This window comes from Sorex araneus, chromosome 2 (assembly GCF_027595985.1).
Source record: "Sorex araneus isolate mSorAra2 chromosome 2, mSorAra2.pri, whole genome shotgun sequence".
NCBI classification, from domain to species: Eukaryota; Metazoa; Chordata; class Mammalia; order Eulipotyphla; family Soricidae; genus Sorex; species Sorex araneus.
Genome location: NC_073303.1, coordinates 292,012,515 through 292,035,954, shown reverse-complemented (window position 1 = coordinate 292,035,954; position 23,440 = coordinate 292,012,515). Strand labels below are relative to the sequence as shown.

Genomic DNA, 23,440 nt, shown 5'->3' with positions numbered 1-23,440 from the left:
TGTAGACGTACTGCTTTATACTGATGTCAAGTAATTGCATCCAGCTTTCAACCCAAGCCTCCTCTAGTCCATCCAGTTTATTTTCAAGCTTTATTTTATGGTTTTATCATTTGGAGAACAAGTCACTAATATACATCCATAAAGGACAAATGAAGGGGACTGAGCCCTCTTTGTGGGTAGCCCTCTCCTTAGTTAATGCACAGCAAACATTGTGCATTAACCACTCTGTGGGGGGGGGGGTGGCAGCCTTATCTAGGCTGCACATTCTTTTTTGGCTGTTTCCAGCCCATTTTCTATGATAGTGTGGATTCACAACACCTAGAGGTAAGAGGGAACTAAGAGAATAGGCCCATCTTTCACCAATGAGGCCCAACAAAGTAAAGGCACTTGTTATGGTCACCTAACTTAATGGTGAGGACTAATGGACTCCAGTCTCTGTACTCCAGTCCTGCGTTCTCTCCACGAAAACATAAGGTACTGGACTAGGATCAAATAAAATTTCCTAAATAATCACCAAAGAATAGAACAAATCTATCATCAAAGAATAGAACAAATACTTAGTCATTAATATCTATAAAGAGCAAATCATTTATTAATTTTTATTCCAGAATCTTGCCAAGGTTGAGTATTTACTGTATTTGTCTTTGGTTCCCAGAACATATTCCCCACCTTCCATTGTTTAAAATAAAAAAAATCCATCTGTTTGCCTCTCACTAGATGGGATCATCTCTGTCATCAGGCTTTATCAAAAATAGCCCTTGAATGATATCTATAGATTTGTCCAGCAAAGTGACTTCAAATGTGCGCATTGTCCAGGACCAGTTAGGTCCTTACCTGAGACCCTGGTACCTACATTTAGTATCTGGTCATCCATATTTTCAGTCTGGGCCACCCTTTCTGGAAAAGAGAAAACTATTCAGAAAGGCAAAGTCCTAGCATACCACACATGCCTGGCTTTGAGATTGCCAGACGCCAGATTTACAGGTCCAAGCTGCCTTTGTATACTCACAGCTGGTTACAAGCCCACCTCCTGCCTTTGTGTATCTGTTCTGACATCCCCTGAAAGCAAGCGGTTTAGCTACCAGCTCTGTGATAGTCTCATGGAAAAAAAAAATCTTGTAAACCTTCCTTCTTTTCTCTTTTCAATAGGATGATTGAATTGTTTGAAATTTATTAGGATGATTTTCCTTCCGTCCATCCTTTAGTTAAAGATTTAGGCTAAAATCTCACTGTTGAGACTGTTCTCTTGTCCAGACCCTCTGAAAGGAGCACACTGCTTGCCACCGTGCCTGGCATCTTCTTGTATCTGAATCACCTCCTGGGCAACACAGTTCCTCTTGCTTGTGGTTACTTCTAGGTCACCTCAACATACTCGTGGTTGAACACAATCCCTCTCCCTTTGGAGTGGTCATAAAATAATGCCAGCAGCTCACAGGGCGTGAGAGCCTCCCTCCCTCATATTCTCTTGCAGTTCTCAGACAAGCGGCAACGAGGGAGGTCTGAGCTCATAGGGATTAAGGAGCTGGAGGGTGGCCCCGTGACCTGCCACCACCTGACAAACTGACAGAGCAGCAGGCACACCCAGGCACTCCGCAGAGCTCCGTCCTACCCTGGAGACGAAAGCCTCTGAGGCAAAGGGAACTTTTGCTGATGCTACACTTAGAATAAAATTAAGCTTCCAGCTGTTGTCTGAATAATTGAAATCTCCCATCACTACTTTATCTTCTAGAGTACTTAGAGCAGTGCCTGGCACGGCAGTGTTGGATCTTAGGATCGTTCTATCTTGACCTTGCGCCAGCTTGGTTGGGAAGTGGGGGTGGGAAGTCTGCCCCCATCACTGGATCATCCTTGGCAGAGTATTCCACAAATTCCCCTTCCTTCCCTCCTGCACTTTCCCCGCCCCCCATCTCCGGTCAGAACCAGCTAGGAGGGCTATTGGCTATTGGCCCTTCACCTCTCTGGAAGCACCGTTCTCACCCTTCACTCTAATCAACCATCCTACCTTCTGCCATGATCTCGTCACCTAGGCCAAGGATGGAAAATGGAATAGAGGAGCGGGGGAGGAGCCTGGACACAGCAGGAGGCCGGATGTAGCCGTCCCTAGCCTTGGGGTGCACCAGACAGAGAGAGCCGGGTTTATACTTGGCTCTGTCACTTGCCCCTCTGTCACTGTGTGATCCTTAAATTCCCTGAGCCAGTAAAACCCGAGGTGGGTGGGGCTGGAGTGATAGCACAGCGGGTAGGGCGTTTGCCTTGCACGCAGCCGACCTGGGTTCCATCCCCGGCATCCTATATGGTCCCCCAAGCATCGCCAGGAGTGATTTGTGAGTGCAGAGCCAGGAATAATCCCTGAGCATCGCTGGGTGTGACACCCCCCGCCCCCCCAAAAAAAAAACCAAAACAAAACCTGGAGGTGGGGCAGAACATCCTGCATTCTGATCCCAGTTCCTCAGTCCTTGGGCCACGAGCCCAATGCCGGACATCACATCCCCTCTACCTGCCCTGCCTCTGGCCCGTAGGCTTCACCCCGCCAGCCAGGGTCAGGCCCGGCGGGCACGCCCGTTCTGCGCGGTTCTGGGCCTAGCTGGGACAACACTGATTTCCTTCAGCTAAGACCTTCCTTCGGCTAAGACCTCCGGAGACTTGGAGAGTCGGTATTAGGGGACTTGGAACAGTGGAGCCCAGAGCGGTAGACCGTCATGCTGCCGTCTTAAACGGAACACGGGCTCCGGGCCGCTCCCGGGCTGAGCCAAAGGCTCCAAACGTTCCATGACGTCACCCGCCCCTCCCCAGACTCCAGCGAGGCCGGCGGAGGGGTGGGGGAGGGCTGGAGGGGCGGGGATGCAGGGCGGCGGTCCCAGTGCACACCTTGAGCCCCCCACAACCCCTCCCTTCGGCAGCGCTGCTCTGGGAACCGTAATATTTCTCTAACCCGGCCGCGCTGGGGCACGAGCGCGCGCACGGCCGACGCGGGTGCCCAGGATGCGCGCCAGCACCGGGGTGGGAGGGGGCGCCGCACCCACGTTAGCCCCGCGGCGCCAACCCGCATCCCGGGGACAGAGCCCAGAGTCCGGTTCCCTTCTGCGCCCGGACGGTGGGTTGGTCTGAAGGCGCAGGGAGCCGGGCACAGGGCTCGGGACCCCACACCCCCGCCCCCCGCCCCAGCCCGAAATATATCTGTGCAGATGAAACGCACGTGGCAATTCGTATTCCTCCCGTCCCTCCTCCACCACCTTGGCGCTCGGATGTCTGTCATTCGGGACAGAACTGGTCCCCTACAAATATATATATTTTTTTAATGGTTGTGATTGTGTGAGTCGTTAAACACAAGTTTTCCTTATGTCCCTGACCCTTTCTCTATATATTCTCCTTGTCTTGACTATTCCAAAAAAAAATTTTTTTTTTGGCCTAAGTAACATATTTGTTTAATGTTATTGTTATAAGTACAACCACTTCTATTACTAATAAAAGACTAAGAGGAGAGAAAGAGAGGAGAAGCAAGAGGAGGAGAAGGAGGAAGAACAGAAGGAAGAAGAGAAGGAGGAAGAGGAGGAGGAGAAGGAGGAACAAGAGGAGGGGGGGAGGAGAAAGGAGGAGGAAGAGGAAGAGGAGGAGGTAGAGGAAGAGTCTCAGTACCGGTCCAGCCTCCTGCAGCCTCCCGGGCCTGGTGACCTGGAAAAGGCGGGGGATCTGAACCATCTCCCCACTGGGCTTTCATTTCAGCTGTCAGTCCTATTTCTAAAGGTCCTCTGAGAAGGAGATCCCATAATTTATGTGATGACCTGTTTCAATTTTTAGCAACTAGGAAATTCTCCCTTCTTCTAACCTCCATTCGCGATGCAGCCTATTACGCTGGTTTTTCTCTGGGTTAGAATGCAGACGATGTTTTTCTCCTCCCATAGGCTCAGTTCTGCTCCCTGGAAGAATTTCTCTCCTGCGAGACCACATCCAAGATGTAATCCCCAGGGCTGGGGGTTGCCTTCTCACAGTTTAGATGTGTCTTTTTCTGTGGGGGTTGAGAGGAACTTCCTTCTACTTTTCTTTTTTTTTTTTTAATTATTATTTATTTATTTATTTGCTTTTTAGGTCACACCTGGCTCTGCACAGGGGTTACTCCTGGCTCTGCACTCAGGAATCACTCCTTCACTCCTGGCGGTACTCAGGGGACCATATGGGATGCTGGGAATCGAACCCGGGTCGGCCGCGTGCAAGGCAAACGCCCTACCCGCTGTGCTATTGCTCCAGCCCCTTCCACTTGATTCTTCTATCTTAATGAATCCTTCTTGGTCACAATGGTTCTTCAAGCATTTCACACCAGTACCACAGGCCTTTTTTTTTTTTTTTTTTTTTTTTTTTTTTTTTACTAGCACTTCAAATATACAGGAAAGTAGAAAGACAAATAAATTTCATGTTCCCTGAATTTCGGCTTCAGTACTGAGCAATTCACAGCCAGTTGTGTTCCAACTCTATCCCAATTCATCCAACATCTATGGCCAAACCCTTTCACAAAGGATCCTTGATATTTGATATCCTTGATAACATTTCATGTTAAAAAGGTTAAAAGACTTTGGGGCCGGAGCGACAGCACAGAATGGTAGGGCATTTGCCTTGCACGCGGCTGACCCAGGTTCGATCCCCGGCATCCCATATGGTGCCCCCAAGCACCGCCAAGAGTAATTCCTGAGTGCAGAGCCAGGAGTAACTCCTGAGCATCGCTGGGTGTGACCCAAAAAGCAAAAAAAAAAAAAGGTTAAAAGACTCTTAAAAACAGAAGCATCCCAACACTATTATTATTCTTAAAAATATAACCAAAAGATTAAATATCAACGAGCATGCATTCATTGTTCATACTCTCTCTCTCTCTCTCTCTCTCTCTCTCTCTCTCTCTCTCTCTCTCTCTCCCCCACGCGCCCCCTCTCTGTGTGGAGGAACACACTTGGTGCTGGTACTCGGGGTATTCCTGGACTCTGTGCTCTGTGCTCAGGAATGACCCCTGGTGGTGCTTAGGGAATCAAATGAGGTGTTGATGGATCAATCCCTGGTCAGCCGTATGCAAGGCAAGTGGCTAACCTATAATATCTCTCTGATCCTAATAGTTCATGTTTTCTTATTAGCCTCATTAAAAAAAAACAATTGATTTGTCCTAAAGTTTTACTGACTGAATTTGGCTTTGAGATGTCTCTCAGGTTATAATCTCTTGATTATAACTTCCCTGTCCATTTTCGCTCAAATTTTAAGATAATATTGAAGGAAATGGTTCCACCAGTACAGCTTCCCAGGTGATCCAGATGCAATTAGTTAATGGCCCACACTTTGAGATGGAAAGCCTTTATTCTTCCCAAAGTTCTAATTTTGCTGATTACATCTTTGAGGTATTTTGTTCGGTTTTGCTTTTGCAATGCTGATTGAACCCAGGGCCTTTGACATAGAAGGCCCATTCTCTAGGCCCCTTCTTTAAGGCTAAACCACATCCCTAATCCTGAGATGTTCTTCAAGCATATTCCCAGTCTCGTTCTGAAATTTTCACTAAATTGGTCCCTTCCCTACACATCTAGAGGCTTGGTTAGAACCTGGATTGACACTTTAGGAAGATTCCTACTGCATCTCTTAGGCAGTGCATAGTTTAGTATCTTTTTTTTTTCTTTTTGAGTATTTGCCGGTGATGCTCAGGGGTAACTCCTGTCTCTGTACTCAGGAATTACTCCTGGTGGTACTCAGGGGACTATATGCGATGCCAACGATCAAACCCAGGTCAGCTTCATGCAAGGCAAATAAACACCCTATCCACTGTGCTATCTCTTTGGCCCAGTTTGGTTTCTTTTTTACTATGTTTAGATTGGTCAGTGGGTTCTGGTGTTATTAACATGATCATTTTTTATGACATCCTTAATTGGTAGATGATGATCCTTGTTTTCATTTCAAAGTTCCCTAGTGTCAGGATACTTTTGACAACATCTTTCTTGGGGCTGGAGTGATAGCACAAGTGGGTAGGGTGTTTGCCTTGTACGCGGCGGACCCAGGTTCAATTCCCAGTATCCCATATGGTCCCCTGAGCACCGCCTGGGGTAATTCCTGAGTGCAGAGCCAGGAGTGACCCCTGAGCATCTCCGGGTGTGACCCAAAAAGCTGGAAAAAAAAAAAAGACAGTTGACAACATCTTTCTTGTGTTTTATCCCGAAATCACTATACATGCTCTTTTTTTTTTTTCTGTGAATACTTCCCTCTCCACTCTCCAAAAAGGATCTTTCTCCTTTATCTTTTGCATTTATGTTCTCATGGAACAACCATCAAAAGTCCTGAAAGGTGATTCTGTCCAATCACTTCATTTTATAGATGAAAGGTTAAAGAGGTGAAAAGAATGGTCCAAATGTCACACTCATCACAGTAAGCTGATCTGGAATTAGGCCTTTGGTGATTTGGATTGGCAACCAAAAGGTCATGAGAGATTTTGCAAAGAGGCATTTAGTAGCTGAATTAGGGCCAAAGCACAGAACGTTAGAATGGTAAAGCCGGATGGAACACAGAGATCACTCCTAATTACCAAGGAGAACAATGAAGCCTAGAGTTGGTAAATGATCTTCTTTAATTGCAGAGCAAGAGCAAAGGCTAAACTAAGGTGAGCACAGGCGGTACTATGGGAACAGAGTCAAGAATAACCAACCACCTGATTGTGAGTCTGAAGAGGGAAGACAGGATCTAAAAGGATCATGCGGTTGAAGAAAAAAATTGTCATGAATGTCTGAGGCAGAGACCCAGTGGCTCCTTGTAGGAAACATGCACAGAGGGACAAGAAAGTTGGCAATGTCTAGGATGAAAAATGGAGTGGAAGGGAAGAAGCAGGAAGTAGTGGTGGGATACTAATCTGGGCATGACATTGGAATCCCTTCCTTTCCCAGTGGGTGAGGAAAGTGGATGTCAGGTGGCTCCATTGAAGAAGGAAGGAGAGAAATTCTGAATAATGTCTAGGGAAAATAGTATTTCTGTTACAGTGGGAAGAAAGAGAGAGGGCTATGAAAGAGGTATAGGGCATCTGCACATACACTTCTACACATCTGCACATAGGGGTGCTGAGGGGTGGGGAGGCAGGTAGACCGAAGAGGAGGGTGGCCCGAATCTCAGATATACACTCAAGGGTAGAGGGGGCAGATGACTAGACCAAGATGTTTTCCCTTTTTTCTGAGTGAACAAGATGCTGAAGGCACCAATATACCACCATCAAATTAACAGTACACCACCCTTACATGGACCCTATACGTGCCAGGGACGAATGAGATAGTCATTGCTTATTTACAGTGGAATCACTTCTGCTTGGTAGGCAGGAGGTAGATTCTATTAGTGACTGGAATGAATGTTAGACTATAGGAAAACTTGAGCTCAAATCCAAAGTCCCCTTTATTTTAGAAAGAGGAGAGTCACTGACAGAAAAGAGGGTTGGGTTGGCTGGCCCCAACCCAGGATGACTTTCATTCATCCATCAAGAATGATGCTCACCCTGGGCTAGAACCTGGGGATGGAGCAGTAATGAAATACAGTCCTTGTCTTCAAGATACACCAGATCAATGCTAGAGGCTGGTGTGCTGCTGGTGTTCAACATCAGAATCTCAGGCGGGGGGTGGGGTGGGGTAAAGAAAGAGAAGCAGCAGCTCCCTGGTGTAAATACACCCACGATGCCAATTCCAAGCTACTAATGTGACATCATCAAAAGCAGAGTTGGGAAGAGATGAGCCAGCCAGCAAGTTGGCTCCAAGCATACCACGGGGAAGGAAGTGGGTATCTGCATATCTGCAGGGCCGATGGCCAGAAGAGAGAAATCCACTGGGATGAAAAGAAAAGCAGCCAGGACAAACAATGTCTGTACTTCCTAGAGAATTAGAGGCAGTGTCAAGAATCTGATGTGTATCTTGAGGGAAGAAAAGGCAATAAACTGAATGGTGTTGACATGTGATGACAGATTTATTGAAGAGACAGCCCATTGTTATCTATATCACAAAAGAAAAAAGGACCTGGTCTATCGATTAATCTTATAGGACAGTGGCTTACTCTGTGTTCCAAAGGGTTGCTTTACTTCATTTGAAGAGCTGATTTCTCTTATACACAGTTCTATCCCAACACCAATACACAAATGTTAAATGATGATGTCAATATATACAATTTATTGTGTACCTATTATGAATCATTCAGCTCATAGGTGTTCCATCTAATTCTTTTTTATTATTTTTTTTTGGGTCACATCTGGAGATGCACAGGGGTTACTCCTGGCTCTGCACTCAGGAATTAGTCCTGGCAGTGCTCAGGGGACCATATGGGATGCTGGGAATCGAACCTGGGTTGGCCGAGTGCAAGGCTAATGCCCTACCCGCTGTGCTATTGCTCCAGTGCCCCCATCTAATTCTTACAGCCCTGCAGTGTTGGTATTTGTTACATATTTATAGGTGAGGTGACACTGACTCAGTGAAACCCAGGATAAGTCCTTTCCAAAGGTATCCCAGTTCATGGTAGTTTCCATGAGCCTGTAGGTGTCTGGCATGAGATATAAACCATGTGACCAAGAAGACGGTTCAATTAACAGAGCCTGATGCCTCTCAGTCTGGTACCTATTTAAACACCTTTTGTCTAGGTACAAGGGATGCAAATGTTCATTTAAAAGAGGACACTGAAAACCATGTAAGCTATCCCCCCCAAAAAAAATAGAGTGGTCATAAGAGTCAATGTCTATACATCGAATCATACAAGAGCATGGGAGGTTTAGCTCAGTGAAGATCAATAGCAGACACGAAATATGGATCTTCAGCCCTAGGAAGGAGTGAGAACACTTTTCCCTGTGTCTCCAGAGGGTGGAAATAGCATCAGTGGAAGGGATAGTCAGTTCTGCATCCCCCATGCACTGTGCTGCCTCTCTCCTTTCCAAGCACTGTGCTAAGTGCCCTCAGGGGAATGCCTACAAGTGATGAATGGGACCCAGGTCTTTGTTTGACATGAGGAATAATTCTGGAAAGTCAGAGCTGTCCAGCAATATAACAGGCTTCTTGAAAAGCAGTGGTCTCCTTAACCATGTCAGGAGGAGGTGGTGGCCAGATGTTCCTTACCAGAATGTGCCAGATCAAATCATTGAGTAACAAATAAGGCTAAATCCTCTCTCAGTTCAAACCCAGAGTCTTCCTGTAGTGTTGCTTTGGCAGGCTCGAGTTCTGTACTGAAAAGTGTCATCCCGACCCCCCCCCCCCCCCCCCGCCACTGGCTTTGCCCACCAGCTGTGTGCGCTGCACTTTTTGACAACGTGCCATTGCGGGCGAGTTATACTGGAGAGTGGCTGCCATCTGGGACAGGGATGAGGGGGTCCTGGCGGGTTTGTGTGGGCTCAAGGAATGCGGCATTGAAGCCATGTACACACAACCTGCTTAAGAAACATCCCATGGGTAGAAAATGTTTTCTTCCTCTTCAGCCCTCCTCTGTTGCCATGCCAAGCGGGCACAATGGTGCCTTTGAGAGGGGCAGCTGGAAGGGGGTGCTGGCAGGGAGGCTGGAAGTAGACCGTCGCAGCTGGGGAGAGTGGGGGAACCCAATTCATTTCCAGGAGTGAGCCTGGGTGCCAGTTTCCAAAACAAAACTGCTGTTTCTCAGAGCTTGTGGTGGTGGGTTGCCCCAGCGTTGGATAGAGGGTAAAATCATTTCCTACCCACTGCTCCACCCTCCCTGCGTTGAACACTCTGGGTGTGTTAAGGCATTCCTGCTCTGGATGCAGATTAATAGGCTTTGCTGTCTATCCCCAGAGCTCAGGCCCACAGGGTGGACAGGGCTTCCCGAGGAGGGGAGCCTGCCTGCAGACAGAGCAGGGCTGCGGGCCTGAGGGCCAGGCTGGGCTCAGTGGCAGGGAGGTTTCCAGGCTGCGAGACAGGAATAGAGACCCTCGCTTCTGCTGTTCAGGGTCACTACCTCGGACACCCTACCCACCCGGCACCTTCGCTGCCATATGGGCTCTGCCCACTCACTGTCTTCACGTTCTTTGGTGGGAAAGAGGTGGGAGAACTCTGGCATTTCCTGTGCTGGATTCACAGTTGTCCAGACCCTCTGCCACTTTCAAAGGCCCCTGAACCAGCTCAGAGATGTGTGGGAGGTCTGCCCACTCACTGAACCATTAGGAGAAGACCTGGGTGCCAAGCCGCCAGCTTTACCACTGATCCCTTGGTGGTACAGATGGAACTCAAAGGGTCCCTTCCATTCTGGTGGCTTTCCACAAAAAGAGGTATGGCTTGAGGCTTGCTGAATGGTAATTTGTCTTGGTGTTCTCACTAATTATGGGATTTTCCACACTTTGGTTCAATTTTACAATCAATAAATTACTATTCATTTCTGGCATCCTGCAAGGCCTAGGGATACAGAATGGATGAAATAGTCCTTGCTTCAGACAGCAGACTGCCTAACAGACATGCCAAGTCCCTAATGGGAGCCCTGCTGCTAATTAAGTAGACACATGTGTCTATTAGTTGTAACAGCATTAGGTGGAGAGCAGAGACTACGTGCAGTGGCCAGCTCCTCCGGGGCTTGCGGGGAGGCAGGTGGGCCTGGGATGGCAGGTTTGAAATGACTCTGCACTGGGAGTACTTACACATCTTTATGAGACTTAGTTTCTTTGTGTAAATAATTGGAATAATACAGACCACGCTGAGATGCTAACAGGATTAAATAAAACAATGTATGTACAATCTGCTTAAGAACATCCCCTGGGCAGAAAACATTTTCTTCCTTTTTCAACCTCCCTCTTGTTGCTATGCCAGGAGGGCACAATGGTGCCAGATCAGAGCTTGCTACATGGTAAAGAAAGTGGCTTCTGTCATTAACAATGAGTTCATCCTGAACAGATCTAAGTCTGTATCTACAAATAACATGGGTGTGTGACTGTGGCGTTTAGCTCACCCCTTGTTAGATTAGAGGTCCTCCGAAAAAGAGTCAGTTATTCTGCTTTCTCAATTCCTCTTCTATAGAAGGTTTGGATAAACAAGTTTATGGTCTCACCGAATAAGGTGCAGATATAAAGACCTCTCTGCTTTACCCAACAAGACTTATCTGTATCTATTATTCTTCATCTGTAAAGCAAAAAATAAAATTGGTTCTCTTCCTCAAGAGCCCTGAGTCCCCTGAATGTGGAGATGAAGACTAGGAGCTCTTTGAAGAGTCTGAAAAATAATGGCAGACTTTGGAATGATTAATTCCAGAGAATTAATGTATTAATTCTATGATAAAAAATATGTTTTTCCACAATATCTCATAGTAACACCCTCCCCCAAACCAAACCAAACCAAACCAAAAAACATGACTTAAAATGTTTGAGGTTATTGCTTGGGGAAGTTATTCTTTTACTAAGAGATGTAGGTGGTAGAGAAGGTAAGTTTGCCGGGGCAGAGGTTAGTCCAGAGAATCTTCAAGGAATCTGTCATGAGAGTGTCTTCTAACCTGGCACACTGAGTCATGTGACCCCAACCTAGGTCTCCTGATTCCTCCCTGGAACTGTCTAGTCAATATACTGCTTATCTCCTTGATGTGAAAAGAACTAGTCCTTACAAGTTACTCTAAAGTCCTTGAAAGACAAAGTTTGTATAGCCAGGAATCTGAAGACAAAGAAAATCAAAGCAATTCACCAAGAACAAAGGAAATGGAAAAGAACAAGAAAATAAAAGCATATGGATGATTGAAGAAAAAAAAAACCAAACAAATCAGAGTGCACATTTGTGAAAAATAAAAAAGAGGGTCATTGCAGAGAGATAAAAAGTTATATGTCAGAAACTTCAAGCAGACAATGGGATTTCATGAGAGAACATTAACAGAAAGTGTCCTCATAGAGGGCTGCCTCACAGATTTTTAGGAATCTGTAAAGGAAAGCTGTGATCAGTGAATAGCAGAAAGAGAGAGAGAGAGAGAGAGAGAGAGAGAGAGAGAGAGAGAGAGAGAGAGAGAGATATTCTGTTTATGACGAATAGGGTCCAGGATGTGACTCAGTATAAAGTGGATTCTGTATACTTTACACTTTATCCCTGGCACTAAAATAAAATTTAAAAATAAGATGAAATAAAAATAAAGATTTTTTTTAGAAGGTCGAAGTATCATTAGGGTCCAAAGACCCGATTTATGAGAAACAAGGGTTAATATAATTATAGGCTTGAACCAAGGCCAACAGTGCCGATCCCTGATGGAATAACTTGTGGGTTCTTTGTCCTTTTCAGCCCTTTTATAGTTTATTATGTCTACTAAGAATTTGGACTTCTTTTATAATCAGGGCAAGTGGTTAGCACCCTTAGAAGGAGAAAGCAGGACGAGACTGACGTGGGAGCACTGAGCAGTGGATCGGCAGATGGACAGGCAAACAGAGCAGTGAGAGTCCGGAGAGGGAGGTCAGTGAGGATGCTGGAGCCTTGGTCTGGGTTGAGGAAGGGAACAAGGAAGGGTTGAGGAGCTGGAAGCAGCTCTCGAAGGCCCCATTCGGGTCTTGCTTTTCCCTCGAAGGCTTGCTGCTGAGTCAGGTTGCCACCTTTTGTTTTCTAAGAACTTAAACCCTTTCCAATGTTCTTCTCAAGTGTCCCACAACATATTTTCATCTCGTCTCTCACAGGATCACTGTGACTGGGTGGATGTACTGAGCATATGGTCGGTGCCCACCTTCTTTCCCCTAAGCTCTAGAGCGCTCTACCTGTCTAAGCTAAGAAAGTTTAGATCAGTGTTTCTTTACCTTTTCTCAGACCACAGCCCTCCCCTATCCTACTCATTGGCACTTTAGTCTTTTGCTATAGCTCCCTTGGAATAAAAGTTTATGTGATTTTTCACCTGGGGTCCTCTTGGAATCTTTTTGGGACTCCAGGGAACCATATAACTCTGTGCTGAGAAAAACTGGTTCAGATGATGGCAAAAGAGGCTAAAATGCTTGATTATCTCTTCCTCTCTAATCGAGAATGCATACTCTCGCAGGTGAATCCAAGGCAGAATGAAAGAATGACCTCTGTTGGAATTTTCTCCTACCACTTACTGGTTGTGTGAGCCTGGTCAAGCTGCTTCACGCACACAGCTTGATTTATATCTTGTATCTTCTGAATAACAATGGCACTTGATTGTATTGGAGTAGCTAATGCTATCTGTCCAATCTTAAAACAATGTGAAGCATCGTTAAGCTTCCCTACATGTACACAACTGAGCCACATGTTAGTTTTAGAATTTCAGATTCTCATACTGAAGACTCATAGCAGGAGTCTTATAGACCTAGAGTACAGCGATCAACACACTCTCTTTCACAAAGTTAAACCATTAAAAATTGAGATGAAGTGGAGGGATGGGTGTTCGAACATTGTATGACTGAAACTCAAACATGCAAGTTTTGTAACTCTAACTCAGGGTGATTCAATAAAAACAAACAAATAAATAAATAAATAAAACAGAAGATTCAGAAAAAGAAATGGAGATGAGATGCATGTGATCTAAGCTAGCCATTTCAAAGCAATACCTTCAGTGGCACTTAGCGCTTTCATTCATTCTGCCTTTTGAAAGTATTAGAGTAGCTGTCATTTGGATTGATTCTATTTTATGGTATGAGGCTGCATGGTAGCCTTATGCTCACCCTCTTGTGACCTCACCTAAAGAAAAGTCTTTCGGTCTAAGTTGGGAGGAATCCGCTGGGTAGTGTAACCTACAATGGCATTTTTCAGTAGGCTGTCCACAGCTCTCCAAAACTCTGACATTCCTACCAGTAGTGCCCAAGAGACCCCAACCAACAGGAGGAGATGCATGCACAGAACACCAGCTACAAGCAATGAACCACGGCCAGGGATGGGGCTCAGAGGATAGTGCGCATCCCTGGTACGCTCTCTTGGGCTCTAGTTTGATCCTCAGCATTGCATGGCCCTGTCCCCCTCAGCAACACAGAGTTTGTTTCTGGTGAACCCAGCACTGCCAGATTGGACCCCCCCCCTGTGAAAAAAACCCAAACAAGCGCCAGAGCAATGGTATAGTGGTTAGGGTGCTTGCCTTGCGTACAGCTGACCCCAGTTTGATCCCTAGCACTCCATATGGTCCCCTGGGCATTGCCAGGAGTGATCCCTGAGTACAGAGCCAGTAGTAACCCTTGAGCACTTATGGGTATAGCCCACTCCCCCCACCCAAAAAAAAAAAACACCTAAGCAAACAAAAACACCAAACAAGCAATGAAACAATTCTATCAACCTCAACATCAACATGGAACAATCTCAAGAAAGTCATGGTAAGTGAAAAGGGGTGGTTGCAGAGCGAGGAGGGATTGGAAGCGGGGGGCTCCGTTTCACCTGTCAGGCTTTATTTCTGATTGTGAAATACTAGGAAGGACTAAAACAAAATATCAACAGATATCCATTATAACAGAGGGGGAAAATGAGAGTATTTGATAGATTCCTCTCAAAAGATTTGTTGTATTTAAAAAAAAAATCCTCAGTTAGAGGGTGGGGGAACTAATGTGCTGAGATTCCTAAAATACACTGCATAACAGATTTTTTTTTTTTTTGAGCAGCTTCCAAATTTGGACACACGGTCCCCATGCAGAGGTTCACATTAGTGGAGCTGGCTAGTCTTCTCTTGCAAACATTGTTTTAAAGCCTCGATAAAATATCAAGGAATTTTGGAAGTTCTTATTTTTAGCCAGTCAAGTGAAAATTTTCCACAGCATGTCAAATGAGTGCTCGAGTTGAAGCCTGCCTGTTGGCTCCACCTAACTCTGCTCACGTCTCCAAACCTTTCCAAGACTATTCTGGGCCCCGGGGAGGGGGGGAGGGAGAGGGAGGTGACTCACTGCTTCTCCCCTCCCCCCCATCTGTTGGTTCAGGTGAAATCTGATGAGAATGAACATCAAGAGCCCTTTGCAAGGGAAGAAAGCCAGAGACCCCAAGACGCAGGGAGACTGGCTTGGACCAGGGCAGAGGGCAGTCGTGGGGGCACCGGGAGGCTTTCTCAATGGCGCCACTCACAAGGTGCAGTGAGCACCCAGGTCAGCACCTGCTTCCATGGTATTTCTGTAGAGGAAGCGTTTGGAGGTGCCTTTGCAAGGATGTATAGACACATCTCGGGCCTGCTTTGGATGTTATCTAAAGTATCAAAATAAATAAAGGTGTGTAGATCAAAGCCTTTCCAGATGCCCCCACTGGACTGAGGATCTCTGCTTCAGCGGGAAAGGGGAGTCCAGCCCAGAGACTCCCGGGACTGGGGCCCACCTGGGCCTGACCTTCTTCCTGAAGGCTGTGGACCTCAGTGAGTGTCTGACTTCCCCTCAGTTTTTTACCCCCTTTTCTGGGAGGGTGATTATGATCCCCCCAACACGGGGCGTCTTTGTAGATTCTGGGAGGTACTTTGCATGACTGCCAATTACTTAACAACCAAAGCTAAAAAACTTTCATCTAAATGATAGCCTTGGCGGCAGGCCAACCTCCTTTCTCTGTTGTATAGATGAGCTTACATCTGTCAAGCCAGTTACTTAACCTAACTGACAAGAAGGGACGACCCTCGGGTCGTAGATGTCTGGACCAGGCCTTTCTCCCTGGCCAACTGTCCACCCCTGAGCCATCATCATCTAGAGGTGAGTCACCTCACCTCTGCCTGGACTCCAACACAGGGAGGGTCACTTCCCCTGCTCAACACATCAGGACCCCTTCGATCCTGTTTTCTTCTCACTAGTTAAGCGAGCACAGCATTTATCAGCTCCTGTGTATTATCCCCAGGGTTGTATTTTAGAGACGGGACCAAGTCTCAAGTCTCTTAGCCCTTCTCAGTTAGCGACTGGTCTCAGAGAAACAAACTGTGTTCATGTGAGAGACTTAATAGAAACCTTCCCTTCAGAGTCTCAATGTAGATTTAAGTTTCACCACCTATGTTTTTACCAGTCTGTCTGTCACACACACACACACACACACACACACACACACACACACACACACACAGAAAGAGAGAGAGAGAGAGAGAGAGAGAGAGAGGGGGGGGGGAATGGTCTCCTGCACTTCTTATCTTTGCACGCTTTCTCAAACTTCCCTGCCTCAGTTTCCTCACCCACAAAGTGAGGAACTTTTTGAACCCCCGAAAGGTGCAGGTAGGCTTTCCCAGGATGTCTAGAATAGGTCCTTTCTAGCACAGGTTTCTAAGGCCTGTGGAACAAAGGCCCTGGGGGTCCTCAGGAGAAACTGTTACTGGGACTTAGGCATGCAGACTACCTGGATTTGGAGACATCTCCAGAAATAATCTTTTAATCAGAGAAACTTATCTTCCAGCAGGCAAACACCCAGAGGCAAGGCTCTGTCCTTGGACGTTATCTATGGCTCATCATGTGAAACCTCTCCTTTCTCCTGCACACCCCACAGCCCTTAGCCCAAGACAGAGCGACCTGGTTGGCTCTCATTTGCTTTGGAATTTACAACCACATAAACTCTCTGTACACATGTTATTAGATTGGGCCTTTCCCCTCAACTGCTCTGTTGGATGCTTTTGTTTATCCAGTTTCAGAAGACCCCAAAGGGGTACGGGAGTTTTCCCCTGGGCCCCAGGAACATTAGTTATTATTATGCAGCATCTTCTGGGATTGATTATACAATGAGATGATGTATAGAAAAGCATTTTTGTAAACCTGGAGCAAGTTTTCTTCTACCGCTCCGTTCTCCTCTCCAGCCTGAATTCCTTCCTTCCTGTCAAGACTGTATTTCTCGACCCTTTGAAACATTTCTCAGCCGAGCTGAGAGGGAACCCAAGGGTCTCTCCCTGGAGGAAGGAGAAAGAACAGAGACTCCGTGCAGACAGTCACTGAGTTTCTTTCTAGCACTTGTTAGGGAAATCTCTGTTTATTGAGTTCCAACCTAGAAGACCTAGAATCTTCCCTCTTACCAGTTCCCAGTCATGAAAACTTGGCCAAGTTCCTGAAAATATTCAGGACTTTTCACTTCCTTATTTAAAAATATGTATCATACATTGCCTCACTGTTTTCTGTTTTGTTTTGTCTTGCTTTTTGGCTTTTGGGACACACCCAGCTGTGCTCCGGGCTCACTCCTGCAGTCAGGGCTCACTCCTGGCGGGGTTTGGAGGTCCATAGGTAGTGCTGGGAATCGAACCCAGGTTGGCTGGGTGCTCAGCAAGTGCCCTACCTCTGTACTATTGCTCCAGCCCTTCACTGGGCTTTTGTATCAGTCTAATCATGTGATTTTCCCCTCCCCCTTGGTTTAGCTCCTCAAAGCTTCTGTGTTTCAGTTTACTGTTCCATGAAATGGGGACAGTACTATTTAGCTTACATTAGGACAGTTGATGACTTCTGAATAAAGTCTTCATTAGGGTTCTGGGAAATGGAGAACAAATCCCTGAGTGGGGTCGTTCTCAGATCGCTGACCCTGAGCGATGTGGGGGGAACACAGGAGCTCCTGCCACTGGTCTACCAGAACCCAGACGGCCCCCACCTCCCCGCGGGGCACTGCAGTCTCTGAGCACCTGCCACTCACACACCCACCCCCTTCCCTCTCACTGCCCCTCTCCTCTGCATTTCAACACACACCACAGTCCACCCACTGCTCTGGGCTGCAAACACAGCGCCGCCGCCGCGCTGCAGTGCTGCGGGGTTTCAGAAACTGCCAGTCACATGCTCCGCTTTTCCACCCTGCCCCTCATGAATCAGTACTAAAAAGGCTCATTATGAGGAGATAAGGAAAACAGGAAACGCTCCTGAAAGCCCCCAAAGACCCTCAGTGCGAGCAGTCCGCCCACCTCCCCCACGCTCCCACCTCCCCCAGGCCACCAGCTTCCATGGCAAAGAGACCCCCCAGCCCCCACTGCTCTGAGCCCACCAGCCTCCCCTGCCTCCTGGCCCCAGAGGGGAGAGCAGGCATGGCTGGGAGGGCGGCCGTGGCCAGGGGAGCTGGCCGCTCTATTCTGGGCACAGTTTCAAGGCCAGCTGCAGGGAGAACAAGCAGCCGCTGTGAGCCTGCAGCTGGCGGCCGCTTAGACCCGGGCGTCCCTCACTGGGGGGCTATTTAAAGAGACCCCAGCAGACCACCATGCCCGCGGAAAAGGTCCCCACATCTCTCTGGTGGTCAGGTTCCCGGCCCTCGGGCCCCTCACTGCAGTCCAGGGGGTCGCAGAGGGTTTATAGCACCCCCACCCCATCCCCCCAAGGCGGACTGGCTCCTCCGCCTGCCGCGCCCAGGCGTGGGTGGCACCGCCAGGGGACACGCAGCCCCTGTCCCTGGGGCCTCTGCGCGCCCTGACAGCGGAGCCAAAAGTTCAGGGAGAAGCAGGCCTGGCTCCGCCCGCCCCGGCTGGTAACCCGGCAACCGTCTGCGGGAGCGTCAGGCAGATGAGTCAAGGAGAAGCCGGGATCGCTGGCTGGCTGTTCTGTTTGTGCAAACTCGCCGCCAGCAGCTCCCTTCCGCGGGCGGGGCTGCCCTCCCCACGCCGCGGGTCTCTGCGGGGCCAGGCCAAGCAAAGGGGCCGGGAGGCGCTCCCCCCACGCGCCCCCTTCACTTGTTTTCCTCCGAGGGAGCAAAGCATAGGACTTCCTCCCGTGGGCAGGGGGGTGGGTGAGTGGGTGGGGGGTGAGGTGGTGGGGGGCTGTGGCAGGGCCTGTGGGCCCCCAGCGCTTGCAAAAGCGGAGCTTGCTAGGCCAGAGAAGCTCTGCGACTTCATGGCATCCCCAGCAACCCAGACCAAGTCGAGGTGGGGTGGAGTGGGCAGGGATGGAGAGGGGGCAGCGACTCAACCCGGGAGGGAAGCAACCCACAGGCAAATCAGTGTCCAAGGCAGACAGCCAGATATGCCCACACGTGCCCCAGTGGGGTTGGCTCCTCGTTTAAGGGGCCCCAGGCAATGTGAAAAGGCAGAATGCTTTGTGTGAAAATGATGAACTGTAAAGCAGTGACAGAAGAGCATGGAGCTTGGGGGCTCTTGAGAGCAGCTATAACCCCCCCCCAATAAAAGAAGAGCCTGAATAGCCTGGGGCAGCAACATGCAGTGGTTGTGAGAGCTGGGGTGCAGTGAGCTGGTGGGTACGGGGCATATCTAGGGGTACTCGGGAGACCATGTGGTGCCAGGGATCAAACCCAGAGCCTCACACATAAAAGGTATGTGATCCTTCACATGAGCCGTGACCCTCCTCCTCGGTCCTCAGGCTTCTACCAGGCTTGGGGCATCATCTCTACTCCAGCTCTCCACCTGTGCAGGTGGCACCTAAATCTCAGCTTCTCAGAAGATGGGGAACTGTAAGGCTGTGGTGGGAAGAGGGAAGAGGGCTGGAAATGGTCCAGGGTCCTCTGAGCCTCAAGGATTTCTGGGACAGGCCACATCAGGCTGGTTCAGCACCTGGAGTCTTCACTGAGGAAGGATGGAAAAGGATTTTGGAAAAAGACGGTGATGTAATCAATGATCGCTCTCTGGATCACTAATTAGGCATCCAGGGGAGCATGTCCTGAGAATGTGAGACAGTTAGGGAGCAGAACTGAGCGCCCAGAAACCTTCACCCTACATGAGAACTCACCTCCAATTCTATGTGGTCATGGAGTTTCTTGCAGGTGGCTGCAAAGGTCTCCGAGGTGCCAAATTCAAAGTACCACAACTTGTTCTTCATCCTGGACCAAGAAGCAGAGAGAAGCTCAGTATTTCTCATTTGAAATGACCGCAGGGAAGAGTTACAGTATTGGGACTGCAAGACTCAACCCTTAGCATCCCGCAATAGTGCATTTTCAGCACTTGTTGATCAAATGATTGGGGATTTTTTTTTTTAACCAATCTCAATAGGAACTCGGAGGAAACCCCATTCATTTCTTAGATATTCTGGATATGCTGGGTAAACTTCCACCTGCTCTTTGAGCTTCCTGTCCAGAGCAAGAGAAAGGGCCCCTCTATCTGGACCGAGGGAAGAGTTTCGGGATTATCAACTGGAGATAGCAAGTGACAGCATGCTCTAGTGATTGTTCTTTCCACTATAAATGCTAGGAAACTTCAGGTATATCCCTCTCAGATATGGTAGTGATAAAAAGGGAGAATCAGACTTTTTGAGACCTGAGGAATGGACATCTTGAGATAGAGAAGAGATAACCTCACACAAAACTACTTAACACATATGTACCTTGTCCACACACTAATGGGGAAAGCAGAGTAGGGAGAATCAGACATATATTTGCAAGTGAAAGAGAATGTCAAGGTGAATTGGTTGGTAGCAGTAGCCCCCTTCTACCACTTCCTCATATATATACTCAGGCCATGACAAATTTTCCTTTTAGGGATAGAACTTATTACATCTGCTTCCATGTAAGATCAGCATTTTGACCTTGAACATTTTCCAACATTTTCTCAGTAGGGAAACAAAATCAGTGGGGTTCCCGTGGAATTGGGGGCTTTGCAAAGTCAGATGGTGTGTCCTGACTCCTCTTGGTTGCTGTGATCAAGTGGTGTCATCAGGAAGTGTTTCTGAAGGTCTCTCATTCCTTCCATCCCAACTGTCATCTCGTTATCAGGGGTCTGGCTAAGAGAAGGGACACCTGTCCAGCTTATGAGTTGACAGATTTTTGTTAAGGGAGGCCTGAATGAAATCACATTCTTCTTGGCACTCAGGAAAGAGGAAGCCACCTTACACATGTGTTACCGATTTGTGGACCAAAAGGGAAGAACATTCTGCAATGCAAAGAGGGCTCTTATTTCTTCCTAGTTTCCCTTAGGCCCTAGCAAATGAGGGTTCAGGGCAACAGACAGAACTCTTCTCCCTGCATTTTTCAGAAACCACCAAGAACTTCAAGATGAGGCTGTGTTCTTTCATTGCAACAAGATTTCTAAGACCTAGTAGGTTGGGATGTAGCTTTTGTGACTCAGTATGTGTGAAAAGAAATGACAAGTGTTGAAAAGAATAAGAATAAGCAAGACCTGGGGAATTATGCCGCAAGAAAGAAATTTAGAAAAAAAAGGTGTATTTTAAGTAGACTAGTGCTCTTCCGCCGGTAGAGCTGGAAGCCTAAGAAACATCTCTTAGCTTTCTGGGTAGCCAGATGGGGTCTGGGGCAAGCTGAGCTCTGATACCTAGCTAACATCCCCACCTATATTTCAGTGGGCTTTACAAATGTTGCTTTCTACGCACACTGAAATGTTGGGAAATGTTCTAGATCTCTGGTTCTCTGAAGTCATGTGACGTGTCTATCAATCACAAGAAGAATTCATTACAGTGTTTGGGAGGAGGACTCAAGAGTCCTCGTTTCCTAACAAAAGTTGCTAACATTACTCTGAGGATCACCCTTGGAGTTGTGGTGAATCCCCACAAAGGATGTTAGTGGTTTTCACCTTTAGAATCAATTAAAAAAAATTCTGAAAAAGTGTGATTAAAAGGCTGCATTTTGGCTGCAATCTGGAGATAGTTTCAGTGACTATTGTGGGAGTAGGCCTAAGAAATACATTTTTTTGAGTGCTCAGGGGATCTTTACGCAGTTGGATAGTTGTTAGGACACTGGCAAACATTTCTCTACATCCCAAAGAAATAACAACTACGGAAGAGGAGAGACTGATTAAACCTGAAAGGGAGGACTCCTCAGGGACCATCCAATGTGAGCCAGTGCCTTTCAATAGACAATGATGGTAAAAGACTCAGGAATGGGAAAAACACAGATTGCCATAAATGTCAAGGCTGAGCACCCCTTTCCAGTAGGGAGAGTCTCGAGAGCCCAGAGACCCGCATGTGATCCCATCTTCAAATATCACTGCTGCTCTGAATCATGACTTCTGCAAGCTACTGCCAGGAGATTTAGAGTTTTAATAAAAATTCCGGAAGCCCCAAGCTATTTTTTTGCTTGAAGTGGCTCTTCTGATGATCTAATAAGGTTAAAATGTCATGGTTATGTTGGTATCGAAGAATGGCTGCAAAGATCACGCGGATGGCTTGCTTGTTGCTAGCTAAATGGCCAGTGTGGGCTCTGTAACCTTTGGTAAGTTATTTAACTTTTTCAGGCTCCAATTCCCTCATCTGTAAAATGGAGGAAATAAAAAGATCCACTTTGAAAGGTAGTTGAGAAAATGGCATGAGGTGCTGGCAAAGCTGTTCATGTAATGCTTGCACACAGTGAGCTCCCCAGGAATGTTAGCCAGTTAACTCCTTATTGTCATTTCAATGTCTTGAGCAGGCATTTTGGAAATTACCCAGTAAAGCAAAAAGCAATGATCAGGTTGAGTAGCCAGTATGTATCCAAAATGTTCTGGAACGGAAACATAAATGTAATTATGTTTGTCAGATCATGCATCTCCTTCCTTTGTTGGCTAAAAACATATACTGCTCTCCACGTTGTTTAATGAAACATATTTTTCCAGAATCCTAGACCACACCCTAAACTTTGCTTTATTATTTTTCACTGGCCACACATTTGTTCAAAGATGTAATGGTGATTGAGAATAATATACTTCTAATAAAGTGTTTGGTGAGAGATAAAATATCAATTTGAAAAACTTTCATTGTTCCACAGCCAGGTGGGGGTGGGGATGAGGGATGTATTCAGTACAATGAGAGAGGGAAAAAATAGCACTCACTGAGCCAGGCACCTGGAAAGCACAGACAAGGAAACCATACAGGTTCATGAATGAAGTCCTAAGCACTTAAGTACTCAGAAGGAGGGAACAACCAATTCTTAGTAGAGCCAGAGCAAGCAGAGAAAGCATCCTTGGGAAGCAACAAACAGTCAGGCTCTGAAGGATATGGAAGAAGAGGAGAAGGTGGGAAAGAGTATTCGAGGTAGAGGAAGAAGACAAGGCAATGACATAGGGCAAGAGATAACACAGGTCTTCTGGAGACTGCCTGGAATTCAAGGGCTGGGGATTTTCCAGGAAAAGCTGGAGAGGCAGAAAGAACCAAGATTATGAAGACTGATGATGCCATGCTTAAGTTTTTGGGATTTATCTTAAAGGTTATAGTGTGTCATGCACCATCCATATGTGTGTGTGTAGGGGGCGGAGTGGGGCAGTGGTGGTACTCGTGGCCTGATCAGATCTATGCTTTTAAAAGATCATTCCACATCCCAAGTGTGAAAAGTGGATTGAAAAGAGTAGCTACAGATCAGAAGCCTGAAGAGGAGTTTGGAGGTGGTAGAGAAATCCAGGATATAATTAGAAAGGGCCTGAACAAAGGGAGTAACAACACGGAGAAGAGAATGAATTCCCACGCTAATATTTAGGAAGTGAAACTGACAGGACAAGTTGGTTGTAAGGAGTGACTAGGAAAGAGTAGTCACGGGGCTGGAGCGATAGCACAGCGGGTAGGGCGTTTGCCTTGCACGCGGCCAACCCGGGTTCAAATCCCAGCATCCCATATGGTCCCCTGAGCACCGCCAGGAGTAATTCCTGAGTGAAGAGCCAGGAGTAACCCCTGTGCATCGCCAGGTGTGACCCAAAAAGCAAAAAAAAAAAAAAAAAAAAAAAAAAAGATATTAAAAAAAAAAAAAAG

At 47.2% G+C, this 23,440-nt stretch overlaps 1 protein-coding gene across 5 annotated transcripts in view; it reads right to left on the bottom strand.

The window, feature by feature from the left end:
- Positions 1–23,440, bottom strand: part of DGKG (diacylglycerol kinase gamma) — a 242,530-nt gene that overhangs the window by 62,657 nt on the left and 156,433 nt on the right. For all 5 annotated transcript variants that reach the window (XR_008628503.1, XR_008628504.1, XM_055126218.1 and 2 more), the window contains one exon: positions 19,505–19,595. Coding sequence is in view for 3 of the 5 variants with exons in the window: in XM_055126218.1 (XP_054982193.1) it covers positions 19,505–19,595 (91 nt within the window). In the remaining 2 variants the exon portion in view is untranslated. The remainder of the gene's footprint in view (positions 1–19,504; positions 19,596–23,440) is intronic.